This window comes from Gavialis gangeticus, unplaced genomic scaffold (assembly GCF_001723915.1).
Source record: "Gavialis gangeticus isolate Ggan-Ray unplaced genomic scaffold, GavGan_comp1, whole genome shotgun sequence".
Lineage (NCBI taxonomy): Eukaryota > Metazoa > Chordata > Crocodylia > Gavialidae > Gavialis > Gavialis gangeticus.
The window spans coordinates 171,839,213-171,859,945 of NW_017729032.1; the positions used below are offsets into that span (position 1 = coordinate 171,839,213).

The 20,733-nt window shown below is 42.0% G+C and overlaps 1 protein-coding gene across 1 annotated transcript in view; it reads right to left on the minus strand.

Moving 5' to 3' along the window:
• Positions 1-20,733, minus strand: part of MID1 (midline 1) — a 313,623-nt gene that overhangs the window by 35,649 nt on the left and 257,241 nt on the right. The window contains exons 4-7 of the mRNA XM_019524500.1: positions 17,873-17,980; positions 12,039-12,187; positions 6,874-7,001; positions 2,512-2,655 (exon numbers count right to left, since the gene is read on the minus strand). Coding sequence (XP_019380045.1) covers positions 2,512-2,655; positions 6,874-7,001; positions 12,039-12,187; positions 17,873-17,980 — 529 coding nt within the window. The remainder of the gene's footprint in view (positions 1-2,511; positions 2,656-6,873; positions 7,002-12,038; positions 12,188-17,872; positions 17,981-20,733) is intronic.

Sequence of the window (20,733 nt, forward strand, 5' to 3'; positions counted from 1 at the left end):
CGGACTTGAAGGGGGTTTAATTCCCCCTTCCCTGTCCCACCAGCATGGACTCGAGTCGGGGTCTGCCGGGCACTCCTCCCTCGCTGCTGTAATGGCAGGGGTGGGGGCAGGGCATGGACAGACACCAGCTGGCAATGTTTTCTGAGGTGAAGGGGGCAGGGAGGGGGTTTATTCCTGCCCATGGGGGACTGCAGCTGGGGTCTGCCTGCCCTGACTGCTGCTGCCACTCACTCCCTATGTGGGGCAAGTGGCAGGATAAACCTCCTCCTGCCCCCTCTGCCAGATGGTGGAGGGAGGGGGGAATAACTCCCCTCCCTGCCCCCTCAGCTAATGGACCCTGCCGGCTGGTCTCTGGCTGCTGGAGTGGTGAGGGTGGTCTCTGGCTGCTGGAGTGGTGAGGGGGGAGTGACCGTGACGGGGGCTGTAGCCCCTGTCATGATTTCCTGGAGTGTGAGCCTCCTCCTGGTGGGGGAGGGGGGGCACTGTAAGCAGACGTGGGGGTGGGGCGGGGAAAGCTGCCGCAGACTGCGTGGGGCAGCGGCGGCACTGGAGGAGCCTTGGGAGGCTATGGCCTCCTCTGAGCCCTGGTGCTACTCACCATGCACTGCTTGCTGCAGCTCAGATGACCCACTCTGCCCCCCCGCCCCAGCTGGGAAGAAGCTTACTCTCCCCAGACACCATGATGGGGGCTTATGCTCGCATCAAAGACTCTACCCCCTAGCTGCTCCAGCAGCAGGGTAGGGGCATTGCCAGAGCCCAGCCAGCATGGCCCCTTAAGCAAGGGTACAGGGCGGGGGGTTATTCTCCCTCCCTCTGGCATCTGGCAGAGGGAGCGGGGGTGGGGGACCTAACCCGCTGCTTACCCCTTGCAGGGAGTGATCTACGGTGATGGCGTTTGGGGTGGGCAGACCCCAGCTATGGTCCCCCAGAGGCTGAGGGGATGGAGGGGGGAATAATGTCCCTCCCTGCCCCCTCTGCCTCAGGGTGCCATACCAGCCAGTGTCTGGTGGGCACCCAGCCTCCACTCCCACGCCTGCAGCAGTGAGTGGGGAGCGCCAGGTGAACTCTGGCTCAGATCCATGGGACAGAGAGGGGAGAATTAAACCCTGGCCAGTTCTCTCCAGGCTACTGCTGGGGCTAGTCACAGCCCCAGTGCTAGGGCAGCCAGTGGAGAAATGCAGGTCTGTGTTGGTGGGACAGGGGAGGCTGGCGGGGGCAGGGGTAAACCTCTTCCCTGCTCCCTTCCGGGGCCAGCATCTGGCCAGGCCCCCACCCCTGCCTGTCCCTGCTCTGGCTAGAGAGCAGAGGGGCACTGCCAGCCCTGCTCAGCTGAAGCAGAGATCACAGCCCAGAGAGCATGCTGGGGGACTCTGTTTAACTAAAACCAGGAAGAGGTCTGGGACAGAAATCCCATAAACCAGTTTGAGCTCAATCAGTTAAGCCTGGTATTACATTCAACCAGGTTTATCTCAAACTGGTTTTGGCCATTTTGAAACTGGCTTATCTGCACTGAACTTATGTTCTGTTACAGGTGTAAACCAGCTTATGATTACTTAAACCAGTTTATGTGTAACTTTTGTCCCTAGCCTAACTGGTCATACCACGCACCAGTGCCACTTAGCCCACCAGAAGGGCTGCTTCTGGCTTAGGAGGTAGCCCTCTTGAAGCAACACAGTATGTTTCCATGTGCCATACTGGGAATGGAACACACTATATAGACAAGGCCACAATCCATTCTGATAGGATAATAACAGTTCAACCCTGTTTTACAGATGAAGAAACAGGTGAAGAAACTGACAATGCCAATAGATGTAGCTAATGAAAGTGTCTGAATTACACTTTCATACACTGAGACACATCATATTGTACTTCCTAATAAACACGTAGGGAAAGAGGTGTTAAATTAGAGAGGTTAAGTGACTTCTCCAAAGTCAAATAGCAAGTGGTTTTCTCTCTCACTCTACACTTTCCAAGCCTACTGTAGTTAAGCATATGTACCTTACTGACTGTGCTCACAATAACTTTCAGTCTCTAAACTACAACCAGTTTTATTGCTGGCCAATTCCATAAAAAGTAGTTATGTTTAGATCAAAGCACCGTTGCTTAAATAAATGAACATATTGATGATGATTCAACACATTTGAAATCATGTTTATAAATTCAGTTTTTCAGTAAATATGGTTTTTTCCTCCTACCACAGGCTTTAAAGATAGACTTTGGCAATGAATAAATTAAAAAGAAATACTTTCATTGGGCCATATGCAAAAAACTAAAGTCTCTAGTGATGTAGTAATTTAACAGGTATAATGATTTTCCTTCTCTCTCTTTATGAACTATAAAAATCCTTCCAAAGTTATTTGCATTTTGAATTTTAAATATAGAAGTTGAGCCATAAAAATCATGGACATTAATTGCTTTCTTTTTCTTCTTGACTTCTGTGTATATTTATATTTGAAGGCACTTGGTTAACAGAAAATCATAGGCAAAGCAGAAGATAAGCATTATACTTACTAACTACATTAGCTTGCCCAGTGAAGATGGTGTACTGAAGCTCATACGAGACCACACTGAACTCATCATCCGATGTCCAGTGGACTGTGATTGTGTCATAAGAAGCTGTACAGAGCTCTTCCCTAATGGTTGGAGGGTTTGGAGCTGTGAAAAATAAAGAAGTGTTAGTGGAGGGAGCTGACTGACACAGTAGGTAAAATACCTTCCCTGTTACCATTGAGACTATAGTGCTAATTCTAGAAAGGACCTTACAACTGTATTGTGCCATTTTTGGACAGAAGTTTTTGCTTATTCATTGGTGACATGCTAAAAACTGCTACCATACATGGGGCCAAATCCTCTTACATCAAAGTAACTTTAGGGTGCTTTGCCTCAGTGTGATCAGTGGTACTGAGAACATTATTTTTGGGTAACTATCTCTGCTTATGTGAGATGCTGAGTTGCTATGCAGACTTCTTACTCTTTCACTCAGAGTCAAAGCTGTGGCATTTTCTTACTATAACTAGGTCTTAGTGCCAGACGAACTGAGTGGATAGGCTGGCACGGGGCCCAATTAACTTTAATGCCTATGTAATTTCCTTGGTAGTGAAACCCTACATTGTAGACATAGGGGACAAGGATTATCTTTTTTCCTGAGCACATTATAGTATATATCCCAGTGGGGCCCTAATCCTTAATTAGTGCTCCAAAGTTATCATACCACAAATAATAAATACAAAGAATAATAGTACTATTCCTCTGGGCTACAGAATGGGTCACTGAAAGAAGTAGAGGAAGTTCCTTCTAAAATGACCCAATCATCTGAATTCAAAGTACAGGAAGAAGCAAGAATTTTCATGCTTTTGCTGTCAGTTCTCAGATCTTCACAAGCATATATTTTTACTTTAAGAAATCAATGTAAAGAAGATTATTATTTCTCTTGCAAAACCTTTTCTGTAAAATGTTAGTTTTATTTTTTTGCATTAAATATTGTTATATTTTATCCTTCATTGTTATGTTTATATTCAAGTATCAAAGATTCCAGCATTTTTCATTTATGTGAAAAGTGAACTGGGAGGCACATGGCAATGTTCGAAAATGTTTCGTGTTATGACCATGATTTATGTTGCTTTACATATTGTAGCTGATCAGTGCATATTTTTTCAAACTGAGGCCCTTAGGACATATGGATATTAACAAAAAGGGATGAAAATAAAAAGAAAAGAACATTTATGGGGGAAGGGGAATATAAACACAGAACAAAGAAAAAGGGAACCATCTTCCGAAAAGGACAGCAGTGTAGTTTAGGAAGTGTGTACTAGCAGATTTATAAAGGGTGAGTCACATATTAAAGTGTTGCTACCACAAGCTCAAATATTAAAGATTGTCGTCTTCAATTTTTAGAGGTATCAAAAACGATTTTTATGCTATAGTATCTTGGCTTATGCCTTGCTTTTCCTTCTCTTTAGAAAAGGTATATCTTTTCTGTCCTCCTGTTTATAAAAATGTCATTAACAAGGAATTAACTGATCTATTTATCTTTGACCTCTAATTTTTTGTGGGATCCATTTTGGGTCAGATGCAGGCATTCAGTTGGGATCTTGTATCTTTATTTCACTTATAGGCCTAACAGAACAGAATCCTGATCCTGGTAGAGGCCCATAAACAGTGTCTTTGGACAAATAGTAAATAAAAATTTAGGCTGCAAGGGTCAGCAACCTACAGCCCTTGGAAGACTAAGGTTCTTGTACTTGGAGGGTAAAAAGCTCTGGGTAAATATTTTGTGGGTGAATTTCAAGATGAATTGAGTGGCTAGCTCCCTTCAGTAACTTTCAAAATACCAATCTACATTTTCTGCTTTTGGGTGTGAATTCCATTAAAGTCAGAAGAATATAGATATTACACTGCTCTGGGATCACAGAATGATTTAACATAAAGCAGGAAGTCTTACTCTTTTCCCTTATTATTTACTTAGCCTTGCCTCAAAGTAGATTATATGTGAGCACTTTCCTAAACACCTTTAATTTTCTAAAATAATAGATATGCAACACTGAAGATGTGCAAGGAACACTATTAAAACTGTTTTTTATATCTTTTAGAGTAGCATTAAAGTAATGTTTTAGTGTTTTTGTCCAGGAAATAAGTGAGAAGCAAGGAGTTTTGTGGATGACATTTTATTGGACCAACTGCATAGTTGGGACAGATGTAAACAACTTATTGAATGCAGTCACTTGAAGAAGAATGCACTGCATTCAAAAGCTTGTCTAGGTCTATCCCAACTATCCAGTTGGTCCAATAAAAGAATAAATAGAAAAGATATGATCCACAAAAATCTTTGCCTCTTGCATACATCTGTTAAAGTAATTTAAAACTCTGAAAGCAAAATTCAGCATTAGATTTCTAAGCGCACATAGAAGAATGGTGGAGATTTATCCTTATAAATTATCTTAATCATAATTTATTTGCATTATCATAGTGCAAAGGAGCCTTACTCAGAGACTAGGATAACCGTGTGCTTTGTGACATCAGAGAGGGAACAGAAGACGTGCCCTATGGAGCTTACATTCTACATATATGATCAGGCTGCTTGGAGGTGGGATTTGAACTTTTGATAATGAATAAAAGATGACAGATGGGATGGCAATGGACTATGAGGGGTTTTCAAAGTGGAGACAGTTCAATACAATAGAACGGGGGGTGCAGTAGAGAGATGCATAGAGATTAGTGACAGGGTCAGAGTAATAGGCTTCATAAGCTATCTTTGCAGCAGCACCATGGATGATATCAGAAGGGAAAGACTGCATTTGTCAAAGTCAGAGAAAAGGAAGTTGTACTATATGAGGCATAAAATAATGAGAATTGGGCCAACAGTTTTAGCTGCATGCATAGGAAAGAAAAGAAGAAAGAATTTGCAAGACTGGGATTTGCCCAGCCAAAACTTTTACAGAAAGGTCCGAATTAAAGATGGTATCTAGTATGGACTTGAGTAGCAGGCAGGATGAAAATGAGATCCACAGAGGCTGGGGAAGTAGGTATTAAAGGCTGGCTTGTCTGGGTAAGATTAAAAACTCTGCTTTAGTCAAACTGGGACGTGCTGTATCAGTCATCCAGCAGGAAATGTCCAAAAAACTGGGCATAGATGTAGGTTGCCTTAACTTCTCATTTCCTTGATTTAGCTTTTGTGTTAAAACTCTTCTATATATAGCAATAATTATAAACTGTGAATGATACCCTCGAGTGCCATGAAATCCTTCTAAGCATGCCACAGGTTGATAGGAGGAAAACGATTGTTCCTTCTCCCCACACATGCCAGGCCCATTTATGAAATGATAAGTGCTTAGTTGCTCATTCCAGCTCTTATGTAAGGAGGTAAGCGCTATAATAAACAATTTCATTTTTGAGACAGGCTGCTGCTCAGAAGAGTTATCAAGGTGTCTTGGAGCCAAAAAAGGTTGAGAACCACTGGTATGGATACATAGATACATAGACTGAATAAGGGCTGGAAGGGACCTTGTAGATCATCAGGTCCAGTCCCCCTGCACTAAGCAGGAAAAGACAACTGCCCAGTCTCCTTTTGAAGATTTCCAGGGTAGGTGACTGCACCACCACTGGAGGGAGCTTATTCTATAGTCTGGACACCCTGACTGAAGGAATTTTTCCTGGAATTGAGCCTGACGCAGCCTTCCAGAAGCTTATCCATTGCTCTTGGTCTTCCCTAGGGGTGCCCTGGAACCACCAAAACTGATGTACACCATTGAATTATGCATTTATTTACCTTAGCATGTGTTAAGCCCTGATCAAATCACCTAAATAAAGATTGTAGAACCAAGCCATTATATTAGGACAAAGTAAATTGCACATTTAACAACCCTGAACACTTCAAGCTTTTCCAAGTCTTTTACTAGTGAAACATTCTGTTTGGGTTGATACCAGGAAACTTCACTCATAACTGATTCCCAAAGGCTAGTGGTTTGAATTGCATCTGGCTGTGATATGGGAGTCCTTCAATATTGTAAAGTACTTTGAATATAAATCAGTTCATAATGTCATTCATAACACGAATTATGACCCGTAGAGTTAGAATTTGGTGTCTGTTTCTACATTGGTCCAGGTATTATGTGCCCATCCTTCACAAAACTCAGATTATATTCCCCTTCATGTTCATTTAACTATGCTGGCCAACCCATAGTTGGGGCACAGTCAAAGCTCTACCCATTTCACTATTGTCTAACCATTACCTGTAGAGGCTGCTCCCGCTCTTCGTGCTGCCATCTGAGACAGGCATAAACCATAAAGGGGACTACTGGATAGCCTAGGAGGAAATGCAAAGTGCACAACTCTATCCGTAGCATTTTACAAGTGAATTAAATGTTTCCAAAATACCTGTAAGATAATCAAGGCATTCCAGCAACTTCTTCTCCCTGGTGAAGTCAAGCGCAAAGGTATCAAAAGTATCGTTGAGATTAATTTCTGGGATTAGAACCTGGGAGGATGCGGTAGCCATGGAAACCCTATAATGAAAAAAAAATCCTTTACTACAAGAATGCAGTAGCTTTCACATTTCTTGTCTAATAAACATTACAATTCCATAACCATTATGAGCTGCTCAAGTAGTCCAAGTAATATTTTACAACCATTTTAAACACACTAATAAATTAGGGCCCTGTCCTATAGTCCCTAGTCTTATAAACAAAATCTGCAGGATGAGACTCTTACCTAATTGCCTCCCCTATGCCATGTTAAACTACTTTACAGTCTTAACTAAACAATTATTAAACTTATGTTTAAAAAACAAAATATTTCTTCTTTTCTTTTCTCCTATTGAACTACTCTTTAGTAGTATTTTTATTTGCTGTTGCTGTTGCTGTTTTTTGAACAAACCTGACAGATGCTGTATCTTTCTCAACTGCAGCCTTGATAAATAGTTTTTTGCTCCATGCATTCTCTTATACTTCTGTCTCAAAAACTGTGTTTTCACTAGAAACCATCACCCTCTCCAGTGGTTAGCAAAATCGCACTAATTTTAACTCCATAAAGTACAGCACAAAGACAAGGCAAATATGTCAGGATAGCTTATTATGAAAGGTTTTTACTGTACAGCACACATGCATAATAATGTTCCTTTCAAAGCTGAAATTCATTCTTGTCTAGTTCATGTCAAAAACTGTAATTTTTTTCCCCCCAGCAAACATCATACATCTATAGATGAAGGGTTTTGAGTTTGCCTCTCCTTCCTCCCGCCTCAGCCCCTGCCTCCAAGAAAATTCGGTCCAAGATGGATGTTTCATTTAGAACTTATCAGCTCAGTACCTCAAAGCGTGTCAATGGTACTAGGAGTGTAAGTGGATTGCTATGTTTACAGAGATTCAGAAGAGAATTTGTATCTACTTAAACCAAGAGATTTAGCTTTCTGCTATACATCGGGGATTATTTAACTGCCTCCATTTGAAAAAAGATACAGTTTTCAATAAACTGCACTTGTCTGTCATTCATGACACATGACAGATGAAAGTAGTTTGAGTGCTCCAAAGAGTACTGTTCCCAAAACAATTTTTTTTGCTCTAGACTTAGCTTCTGAAACCCTATTGCTTTTATTCCTGAGAATTGAATTTTCCTGAATCTCTTTCTTGCCTTACTTCACATGATTTTTTTAAAAGTGCAATAGGAGTGGATTAAATCAGGACTGTCCAATTTTCTGAGTGGCTGGGGGTTGCAGAAGAAGCTGGAGCAGAGGGAGAAGTGGGAGAGGAGCAGCACCTGGCCTGTGAGCCTGGAGGTCGTAGGGCAACCATGCACAGGCTTCATGGAGCCAGCAGGCCACTAGCTGGACTGACCTGGATTAAATCTGTTTCAGCACCCATCTTGCCAAACCTGAGCATGGCCTCTTTTGGGAAAACTAAACAATTTTCAGCATTGGTTCTGTTGTGGACACGGCTGTTTCCCAAGCAATTATGCTAGTGTGAATGACATATAAGAACTTCAATTGTAAGTGTCCCTCACACTGGCTATACAGTGGGAAGATCCTTGTAGTTTTCACTAGCAGGACATTTGTAGTGTGGCCTTAAACTCTCTGCTTCTAATGGAAAAGTCACATGCATTTCCTCTGGATCCTACTCTGGCTGAAATCAATGGAAGCAATGGAAGCCTTATACTGATGTTGCTCGGAAGGACAGAAGCAGGTATCTAAGCAGACCAGCTTCTGAGGGTACCTCACCATGACCTGCACTTTATGAAAAGGGTCTTTGTAATAGTCCTGCCTGACATGACATTTAGGGCCTGGTGTATCCAGGCTTTGCTGAACCCCAGGAGTGAAAACTGTCTGTGTATAGGCTACTAGCGGATATGATAAGGGAGAGGGGGTATGACATGACAGTGTAGTCACTGATTGTTGGGGCACTTGGAGTAAGGGGCCTAAGCTATGAGAGCATCCCAAGAGTCTGCAGAGTATCCTGCCACTACTTGAAGCTGATGAAGCACCTCATGGTATCCAAAACCATAAAATTGTCAAAGGACATCTACATTAAGCATATTACAAGCCATCACCAGTATGAAGAGAGCCATTTGAAATCACCTGCTCTAAGTGAGAGTTGGGGGACTGACTGAATACCACCCCCCACCCCAGCATAGACCTGCGAAGACTGCTGAGGCCTTTGAATACTCCCCACCCCACACTGCATGCTAAAACTGGTGATTTGGAAATCCTTACAATCTTACAAAATTTGTACCAACGTGGTTACCTCATGTAGGGTCCTATATTTCTTTTTTACATAGCATAGTGTTGAAAGTTTCTAACCAGTTTACCTGAGGTTGCAGGTAAGCTGAATGACTAGCTGCATCAATGTATACCAATTATGTGCCTATGTAGCTACAATACATGGGGTCCTGTGTTGTCTTCCAACTCTATCAAGTTGTGTAATTACTATCATTTTAATCTTTTCTTAATACGTATGATAGGGTCCATTTTCGGTTGATTTGGTGACCCACAGCTGAAGCCCTAATAGCAGGGAGGATCTATGCTGTGGGCCCTACTTGCAGAGGTACATTTCATTTCCCCCAGTCCTCCTTCCTATGCTTCAGCCTTATTTTACTAAGGCTTTATGAAGAGAAAATGAATTTTAGTCATAGTGAATAACTCATTAAGAGCTCCTGTGCAATACAGTCTTTACTATGCGTGATTACCCATTGTGTTTCTGACAGAAAATTTTAGGCTGCAATTATTTTGAAATGTGTCCTGGAAGAATTACAATGAATATAATTTCAAAAAATTGGTTTAGTTGCTGGAGCTCAAGGCCCTGTAAAGTTTCTATATATACCCTACAAGCAAAGAAAGGGCTTCTCATCACATGAGAATTTAACTTATTCACCACAAAGTTTTCTTCTGTATCAAACAAATATACCTTCTTTTTCCATTTATAGTATGCCTGTGAGCACCTTAGGAATTTTCTCAAATGTATTTACTAGCTGAAATCATTCATTCATTTGGAGGTTATTTATCTAACTACAACTACCAAACTATGATATGCAAAAAGTGATTGGATTCATAGGTCAATTGGTGTCATTTCTCTTCTGTGACTGGATGAATACATCTCTTGCAATTGGGTTTATGATGCAAATATGAAAGTTGACAAGTTTAAAGGAGACTTTCTGTGAATATTCCCTGACACACATTTAAAATGTATCAGATCTGCACACATTGTTGTTCAAGCATATTCATAAAAGCTGATATTTTATTACCTTGGTCATGTTGAATTGTACCTTGGTATGTAAATAGTCCCATTAACTTCAATTGGACCACAAGTGTGTCAGAATCTAGTCCAGAAAGAGAGTATTGAAGGGGGGTCTAACCCTGCAAAATCAAATTTAGGCTCCAAATTTGCAGGGTCTAATGAGCATGCTTAGTTTTACTACTGGTGTCAAGGGGACTAATTCACAGTGAAGAAATTAAAACACGCTTTAGTCTTTTCAGGGTTAGATTTATTTTGTATTCCAAAGAACAGTGACAGTCTAATGCTTCTGGTTTGTATTAGAGATTAGGTGGAGGAACATGATGTTCTGGGATTTTACGAATCTGCAAAGGGAGTGTCATGGAGGAAGGGCAAGTTGAAGAATAAAAGAGATAAAACCAGGGAGCCTTACGCTGGGCTGAATTAAATGAAGATCTAAAGTGAACATGTAGACAACAAAAGAACATTTGGGCAAAGATAGAGGCAGGACTGCCCACTTTTTCTAACATACTTTTTACTCATCATTGTCATAGATACAAATACACTTGTTTATGTATTTTTAAATTAGTTCTAGGTTGGTTAGAAAATTTCCAGCAACATTTTTATTGGAACCGTATTCCATGGAAATCAAAATATTCCATGGGAACTGTTGGTTTTTACAAAACTGACACAGAAACAAGGCAGGGTGACTTCAAACATCTCAGTAAGACCTCTTAAGCTCACATCTTGACAGCCCAGGCTGTCTCCTTGCTAAGCCTTGCTCCTTATTAAGATACCTGGCATGCTGATAAACTAGAAAATACGAGAACCCTGGCTTCTATGCACACAACTCCTCAGTAGCTCAGGGAACCAGGGCTCGTAGAGCCCCAACTCCAGGGCAATCTCTAGTAGGCTGCTCCAGAACTGGAGCTCCCACCCTCCTTGGGTGGTGTGGTCCCTTGTCTGTGAGGCTATGCGGTGAGGCCAAGCAACGTGGGGAGCCTCAGAAACATTCCAGAATTCCATTTCTACAGGAAATTTCATTTTTCATGCTATTTTCAATTTTTCCATGAAGCAGGAATTACAGTTTCCAAATACCTCTAATTATCACTGTATTTATTACTGGACTAATTAGAACCTACTGGTTTTCATGTACAAATACACAACACCATTCATCTGTGGATGATGAAGCTGTTGTAATACCTAGAGCAATAGGCCTTTCTTTTTTAAATAGTTGTTTGATTTCATAACATAGAAAGGCCCTGACCATTTCAAAGCAACGCAAATTATTGTTAGTTTGGGATTTTTATGGATTCCCCCAGAGAAACACTTGAAGACCACCAGCCTTGTTTGGTTTCTCAGAGTACTCCCTAAATCCAGCTTAGTTATGGCTTCTGGAGGACTAACTCCTGACCTTCCCTAGCTCTCCATGACCCTGCCTCAGAAAACTACCTTTCAGTTCTCCTCCAAAGGTTGTGTACCAAGGCCACGTGAAGCATCAGTATGACTAGCTACTCAATTCCTTTGATGCTGGAGGTAGTTCTGATCTGTCCCGCAAGTGGGTAGTTTTAGACTTTAGCAAGGACTCTATTAACCATTCTTTCCTCATGTACAGGCAGCGAAACTAGAGCATTATTATTATAACATGAATACATTTAAAATAGAAATATTACAATAAAAACCACAGCCTGTCACAGGCTTAAAGCAATTTGTTTCCCTTTCTTAGTCTATGAAAGCATTTACACTGGACTAAGAAAAGCAAGAGGCCAAACATAACTAATCAGCCACACTAATTTATGCTCTTGCACCTTTCAGAAGGAAATTCCCCCGCAGCTTATGCTTTACCTTTCAGTAATGTTTTTAGCAGTCTGCAGGAAGCGAGCATGATCATTCTCCTTTAGCGACTGCTCAGCCTGAGAGATGAGAGATGTAGAGCGTTCAATACACTGTTTACAGTTTGCAATCTGCTGGGCCAGTTTTCTCAACCTTACCACCTTGAAGAAAACATAAGAAAACAGTCATATCTACGTGCTCACAAATGACATTAGCTTTTACCCATTGCTTTTAGTTTAACCTATAGCTACATTGCAAATACGGTGCTAAGATGAATAGTTTAGCTGACAAGACAGACATTGCCTTGTTAACCAAGTAAAGGCCATGTAACATTTCAAAAGAGGAAAGACTTGTTCATTCTACCTCAACATTTGCCATACAGAAAACACCAGGGGAAAGCCAAAACAAGCACAGCTGGCCTATTTTCCTTCAGATGAAACGTCATTTCCTGGCGCTTTCTGCTTACATGATAACTAAAGGCTATTTTGATAACCATTTCCCTGAAGTAATGAAAATTGTGTTAAAAGCAGCTTACAAGGTTAGGATCTTATTCCTGAGTTGATTTACATAAAAAATGACCAGAAAACAAACCTCAGCTAAAAGTACGCTCCACTTTTACTGACAGTAAAATGACACTCTTCACTTTTACTGGCAATGTCCATTCACCCTTTTCATGCTTTGCTGTTGCTGTCCCATGGAAAGAATTTACCGAGATAAAAGCAAAGTTAAAAATCAAGAACTGATCTGTGATTCTAGTGCACAGAGGAAAAGTCTGTATCCTGGAGACAGGCAGTTAGGAAATCCACATGGCATGACGCTGTAGTGGGAGAGGAATGTTAGAGAGGGGACCGATCAATCTGCCTTTTCGGGTGAATGTTGGCTCCTGAGCCCTCTTGATTCCTGAGAGCTCTGAGAGTTCTTCCTGTTGCTATAACATCGTCATCATCACCACCACTCCCACCATATATTTCTAGCATGAGAGGGTTCAAACAAAAGAAAAACTTTGGGCCCCAGAGGGCCATTAAGCTATATAAATATCAGGAAATGAGTAGATGGATCAATACTTAATAAATTATTAAAATATAACAAAAACATTGAGGTTGCTATTAATTAATCACTAAACATTGTGGTTTCTGGCTTAATTCCAGATATAAACCTGATGAGAGTAAAGCATCTTGAATAAAGTTGAGAGTCCACATGCGGCCATTTTAGGACAATGGAATACAACAACAAACATAAAATATTGCCTTAAGGAAACTTTAAAACAGTCAAGTCCAAAATCCTTTAGTATTGATGTTTTCCAATTACACAAATAATAAAAAGAGAAAAATGGCTCGTTTCTATTGTGATTCATGTCACTGGATATTTACTCTGCTTGCTTGTCCAAATATTCAAATGAAACACACATTTGTTAGCAGGTCCTCAAAGAAAAAATAATCTCAGAATAGATTTTTAGTATACTTTGTTATTGGTATAACTTATCAGCATCCTTTCCTGCAAAATATTAAGAGCTAGACTCTGTAGCCATTTATGACGGTACTTATGATGGTGAACAATTTGTAATAGTAGTAGTCCCACTGAAGCCAGTGGGCTAACAATATAATGGGATCATACTGTGACCCTAGTTCTCTCAAGGATGCACTGTAAACTGGAAATAGCTAAGAAGCAAAGTGTTTGTTTAAATAGTCCACATATACTTGAGATAGAGATTATAGATGTTATGACTGTTTCATGGACAGCAAAACATATTCTCTGAGTTCATTCAAGATGAGACACAACTGCAGCATATAACATCACAGACAGTAAGGCTAGGGACAGACATTTCACATAAACCATTTTAAGTGATCAGAAACTGGGTTAAACCTGTAATAGAACAGATGTTCAATGCACATAAACCAGTTTGAGAATGGCTGGAACCGGTTTGAAATAAACCTGGTTGAATGTAGTATCAGACTTAACTGATTTGGCTCAAACCAGTTTATGCAATATCTGTCCCAGACCCTTCGCTGGTTTTAAGTTAAATCAGACACTCCTAGCGTCCTGGCATGCACTGTGGTCTGGGTGGGGTTCTCTGCTCCACAGCAGGGCTGGCCCCTCCTGTCTGCTTCCTGGCTGCAGATTTGGCAGAGACTTGCAGGCACAGCAGTGTCTGCTTGCTCTCTCCCTCCCCTCCTCACTCTCTGCAAATCAGGTATTCCCCCATCCCTCACAGACACTACTCAGCATTAGCTAGCAGATCACATGCTGGCTACCTCTGAGCTATGGCACACGGAACAAAGGTAGTATCAAGAGGTAGCTGGTAATGTCCCTCTGTTGTTTTCTTAATGAGGTGATAAACACTAAGTTAGGGATGATAAACATGCCCTTCTGGTCTGTTTAGGAGGGGAGGGAGGGGAACTCCTTAATCACAGCATCCTGTCAGGGCCTGGCCATGTCCCCCTCAGTTCAGTGTTATGAAAGGGGAGGGAGGGCTGGTCTAGCATCCCCTGGCTTCTAGTCTGGGCCACTGCAGGCATGTGCCTGCATTTCTGGCACGTCTGTCTGGTTACAAAACTGATTTAGCCTTGCCAGGTTAGACTAACCTGGAAAGATTGAATCAATTCAGGCTCAGCCTTTTTGAATGTCTGTCCCTGAAACCTGAAAGGCTGAACATAGTTACATGATAAGCTTAGCCACCAGAGGAGACTTTCATGGAGCACAGGCCTATCTAGACTAGGTCTTCTTTAAATAAACAACAGAAGATTAATCTGGAAAGAAATAACTTCCCTTCCCCTACTGCACGACTGACCACTACATACAATCCATTTAATCCATTTGATAGTATTAGAAATAAAATATGTTAAGGGTTGAGCTGCAGCATAGTGACAGGTCCATCTCAGGGAGAATAGCTGTATCACAACATCTGACTCTGACCTCTGGTATGCTGGTATATATCTGGAATGACTCAGTTTGATTCCATGGGATTAATACAAATTTTCACTGGGGTATTTGACCCCAGAGTCTAGCCCAGTGAGATCTTTTAAAGATTTAGTCCATATGTTGAGCATACTTTATGAACAGAAAGTTTCATATTAACTTTAATAAAAGCAAGGTTGTTCCCATTGTACAGAAATATAGCCAAGAAGGTTCCACAAAAGACTGTCTTCTCATCTTGAAATGAGCTGTGTTTGGTTAACAAAATGAAGTTCAGCTTTTGTCAAATAACAAATGGAAATTGTAGTCTTCAAATATGTTTAAATCATCCCTTTGCCTAAAGCTTTTTTATTTCAAGTTAATTGGAATATCTTGACAGCTAAGTGAACCATTTAATCTGCCCTTGACTTTATTTTTTTTTGGAGTTTTTCCCACACAAGAAGAGTTTATGTTTGACTCTTCAGCTACCTTGGCAATTAGAAATAAATAGTATGTACTGAAAAGAACAAGAATAATGAAATAAAAGTAAAGTACCTCTGGATTTATCAAGTGCCTAGATCACCAGTTTTAAAGTGTGCCTCTAAAACAGAGGTGGGCAATTATTTGGGCTTATGGGACACTTAATGAGTTTTGGTGGGCTGTCCAGACACCTCTCTCTCCCTCTCCCCTTCCTTCCCTCCCAGAACTGCGACCACTGCAGAAGCCTGAACCCTTCTGCAGTTTTAGCATGACGCACTCTCTCCCTCCCCCACAACTGGGGACCATCTGCCCACAGTTTAGCACCCCCCACACCTGCCTTGAGTCTGGACCTAGCAGGTGCTGGCCACATCCACAGCTGCCCAAATGCAGCTGGCAGCTTCTGGGTTGGGACTTTGGGTGTGGAAGGAAGGGTGGGGCAGCTGTATTTGGGCAGCTATAGACATGACTGGCTGCTGCCAGGTCCAGACTTGGGGGTGGGAGTATGCTATGGCAGCAGCCAGGTTCATGCTTCCATGAGAGAGTTAGTGCCTGGCATGCCTGAAGCAGCTCTGGCCACCTGGCATCATGTGGCTGCCAGAGCTGAAGCTGCCACCCGCCCATGGGTTGGATCTAGTCATTTGGTAGGCACCCATCTACAGGTCAGATCCAATCAATTGGCAGGCTGGATCCAGTCCATGGGTCACATTTTGCCCATCCCTACTCTAAATTTTGTCTTGTTTATTCAGTTTACACTAGTAACCACTGTATTGCAGTAGTTAACCAGTGGTATTCAACTTACATTCCTTTTATTTTTATGGGGCATATACACAGTATGATTACTACAAAGAACTTTACTCCAGATTTTACTGGAAGTTTAGTTTTAGTAAGGAGCTGACAAATGAGCAGCTGTCCCAAACTGGGCAACGTTCCCTCTAAGCTGCGCGATGTGCGTAGCTGCGCAGGCTCACCTGGCAGCACCACATGAGCATGCCTGGGTGGCCATGCACTCCACACAACTTAGAGGGAATGCTGAAACTGGTTGTTTGCCTTTCAATAGGTGCTACTATAGTATCTGGCCAATAGCTGAAGGGGGAGCTGATTTGTCTCAAACACACAACTATTCTATAGTAAAACTGGAGACACAAGGGCTTAGTACAGACATTCAAAAAGCCTGAGGCATAATTGATTTAACTTATGTGGCTTCAGTAAGTGACATTGTTTATATCAGTAGTGAACAGAACACACATTTGCCTTGTGGTGGGGGAGCAAATCTTAGATCAGGTTTTGCATTTTTAAACTAGTCCATGTGTGCTGAACTTCTGTTCTGTTACTGGTATAGACCAGTTTCCAATCACTTATACAGGTAAAAGTGTAATGTCTGTACCTGGCCAAGGTATAAAGTTCCTGTTCAACTTTCTCCAGTGTAAATTACTTCTGACCTCCTCAAAAGTAACCTTACACAGGAATACAGCACTTTCTCTAGAGTAAATGCTGTGCATCGTGGGTCCACTTTACTTTTCCCGCAAGGTAAATTGAGGATACTCCAAAGTACTGTCTGGCCACACCCTCAGATAACAAAAATCTCATGACATTTCCTGTAAAAAACAAGAAAATTCTTTGAAATGAATTCTTCACGTTGGGAGACTTGTCCTGTATAAATATGTAAAGAAAATAATTACATTTCATATTGAATAAAACTGTGCAGATAACTGGTGTCTAGGGACATTTATAGAGGTGCTCTGGGAGTCTGGTGGGGAACACTTTAATTAGACCGGCTTTGAGAGCTGCTCTAATTTCAAGTGCTGAGAGTGTCATGTGTATCAGCATTCCTATGCTGAAAAATGGCAGCAGGGGTGTTTTAACTAAAGCTCATTCAAGAAGTTTTAATTAAAGCACGCCCACTGCCATTTTTGAGCACAGGGATGCTAATATACCTGATGCTGGAGTCTACTGCATCACAGTAATTACCAAGTTCCGGCAGACTCTATTAATTGAGTCTGCTCCAACACACTGTAATTACAGCATGTCACAGCAGCCTCCCTGCATGTATATAGGTGCCTTAGGATAGTGGATCCATTGGTACAGTAAATTCTTGCTATGCTCAAATGCCTTCAGACCTCTGAAAATCTGAACAGAGCTTCTGTTAGCCCATTATTTTTTTTACAGTGAAATCAGTTCTGGGTTAAAAAAAATGACATACATAATATCACATCAAATAAAGACCTTAAAATCAAAATTGTGTAGAGCATGATTAATAGTAAGCAAGAAGCCACTTCAAATGATGATGGTTTATCCAATGAATGTTGACAGCAGGCAGTTGCTCTCTTCACCTAAAAGCAGTAGCTGCCAAGGAGTATGAATAGATTGTTGCCAGTATTTATTAACAGTACATTAGGTCAACAAATCATAGAAGTTACAGAGTATGAAGAAACACTGTTGACCCATGTTGTAACCTTTCCTGGTAGAATCCTTACCTTCCCTTCCTTGATTTTGGTTCCAATGATCTGACGTCTTTGCTGAATTATTTCAATGAGCTGGTCACATTCCTCCATTAGTTTTGTTTCTTGTCGTGATGCATTTACCTACAGAACAAGTTATCTCAGTTAGAAAAGTTCTGGCTGCCTTTTTTTTTTTTAATTTAAATTTTATTTTAAGCTCTTTGCATTTTTTTTTCAACTTGCTTTGTAAAATGTGTTTTGCTTCCATTCCCATTTCTGGACCTTGTGAAATAAAAATATTTAAACTGTCTGCTTGTGCCATTGTATGAAATGTTGCTGGAAAAAATGAAACTCATCAGGTGTTTTTAAGCCAAGTCAGATAAGGCCTGATCCTGCAGTGCTTTGAGTGACCTCAATTCCAGATAATATAAGTGAAAATTGCAGGTCTTTATTGCAGGTGTTTAGGACTTCACAGGATCAAGCTGAATGAAGACTTCAAATAAAGAGTATTAATAGAGCTTATTAATATATGCATGCACACAGGTCAATTACATCTGTTTGGCATTTCTTGCCATTGTCTCTCAGTAAGGAGAAGTATTAAGTGATTTTGTTTGAACACACACACACACGTATTAAATAAATAAGGGCTTGTCAAGAAATCTCTTCTTAAACTGTTTTTCACTGGAAAAATTGACAAAAAAGCATGAGCTTTCCATGGAAAATGTTGATGTAATGTCAAAAAAAAGAAATCCTTCAAACAAAAAAGGTGTTTGTTTTTCAGCCAAGAAGTTTTTAGCTTTTCAGTTGCTCAATGAAAAGTCAAAATTTCCATGGAGGACAAAAGAATAACTTTCCAACCAGTTCTGACATTAGCTATACATCCATAATATATACATACACACACACACAATACACACATATGTAGACATATGTATGTGTGTGTGAAAAGCAATAATCGTTGCTGCTGTATCACCCCTATAAGCTGGAAAGAAAAGGATACTATACTTATTACTGGAGAGAAACGCTAGCCATTCATCAAAATGTGTTTATTACAAATTTTTATAGAACCAGATACTTAAAGAGGAGGATAGTAGGCTGTTGTGATTGATCTTTTTGCTATTGTATATATAAACCACAGGAGAGTACAGTACAAACAAATATACTGACAGTTCCCTGCTAAGAGGAAATTACAGTCCAAGACCCCAATTCAGTAAGGCCCTTAGATTTGCATTTATCTTTAAGTACATTAGAAGTCCCTCAAACCCTTTAAATTAAGCTCCCATGCTTAATTGGATCTGGGCCAATTTTGCAAAAGTCCCTCTAATTGGAATGGCTTTTGTGTTCAGTCCAGTTTGTTTCCAAAAAGCTTGATTTCATTAACATGTAGCTAATTCCCCATACTCCCCTCAAAAAACTTCATAAAATTAAGGTTTAAGAACATATTCAATAGTCATAAACTATTAAAGAAGGAAATGGTCTCATAAAACATATATTTTTAATATTAAAATACCATTTGGTAGAGCTGTGCGAAACACCATTATTTCGTTTCAATGTCTGTTTCACCATTTTGAAGGGACAATGTTTTATTTCATTCTTTCATTTACTTTCAAAGCACTGCTCCATTTCATTTCATCAGAACTGTTTTGCTGTTTTGAAGTTTTGCCCATCGGCTATAATGGGGAATCATGAAAATGCCTAAAACTGTCATTTCTTGCCTGATTTGGATGAAAATTGCAGGGATGGTAGCCCCTTCAGAGGGCATGAAGCCTGCCAAGTTCCAAGGAGATAGTTGCAGAGGTTTCTGGGAAACTGGACCTCAAACTGTTCAAAGTAAAACACTTGCCGGCAGAGGCAGCCTCCTGTCATCCGGTGTGCAGATCCAGGGGCCCGCAAGGATGGAGACCAGCAACTGGCCTCATGTCCTCCCCGCATTGCTCCAGACCCAGCCGCACTCCCCCACCTCCTGCCACCACTCTAGGTCTTGCCCTGCTCTCCCTCCCTGCTGCTCTGGGTCTTGCCCTGCTCCCCCTGCCCTTCTGCTGTCTCTCTGGGTGGTGTCCCATTCCCTTTTCTGCTCTGTGTTCAGCCCTGCTCCACACCCCTCTCTGCTGCTCCGTGTTCAAGGGAACATCACGCCCAGCTGCGCAGGAGTGTGGTAGCACACAGTCACAGAGCTTGGTGTGGGGAGTGACCACAATGAGGGGAGAGCTCAATGTCTGTGTGGCAGGGGGAGCAGTCCTGGGGTGTGGCACATGGGTTCAGGGTGGGGTATGGCATGGGAAGTGGCCCTGGGGTGTGGCACAGGGCACATGGGGTGGCATGGTGCATGGCTGTGTGGAGGGGGGTCACGGCCATGGTGAGGGGAGCACCTGCCAGCTGTGGCTGCATAGTGTGAGGAGTGGCCCTGGGGTGTGGCACAGGGTTTGTTGGAGGATGTGGTGCACAGTGGGGGTGTCACATGGCCACAGGGAAGGCATGGGGAATGGCCATGGCACAGGGAGTTCCTGCCAGCTGTGGCCACACGGCACGGGGAGAAAGCCCAGAGTGTGGCGCAGAGCATTTGGGCAGCGTGGTACATGGCTGTGGCATGAGGAGTTACCATGGTGGTGGGAGCATCTGCCAGCTGTGGCTGTGTGATGTGGGTCACAGCCCCAGGGTGTGGTGGAGAGCATGGCGGGTGGTGCACAGCTGCAGGATGCTGTGCAGGGAGTGGGCAGGGGGGAAAGTCCTGCAGCCATGTGCTGCAGCCAGCAGGTACTGCCCTTGTCCACATACCCACTCCCCTTGGGGCTCCCTGTGGCTGCATGGCATGCCCCACTGTGGCTTGCAGCTGGCAGGCACTCCCTGTGAGGGGGTGGGGCATGCCACGAGAGGGTGGGGCATGGTGCATGGCTGCA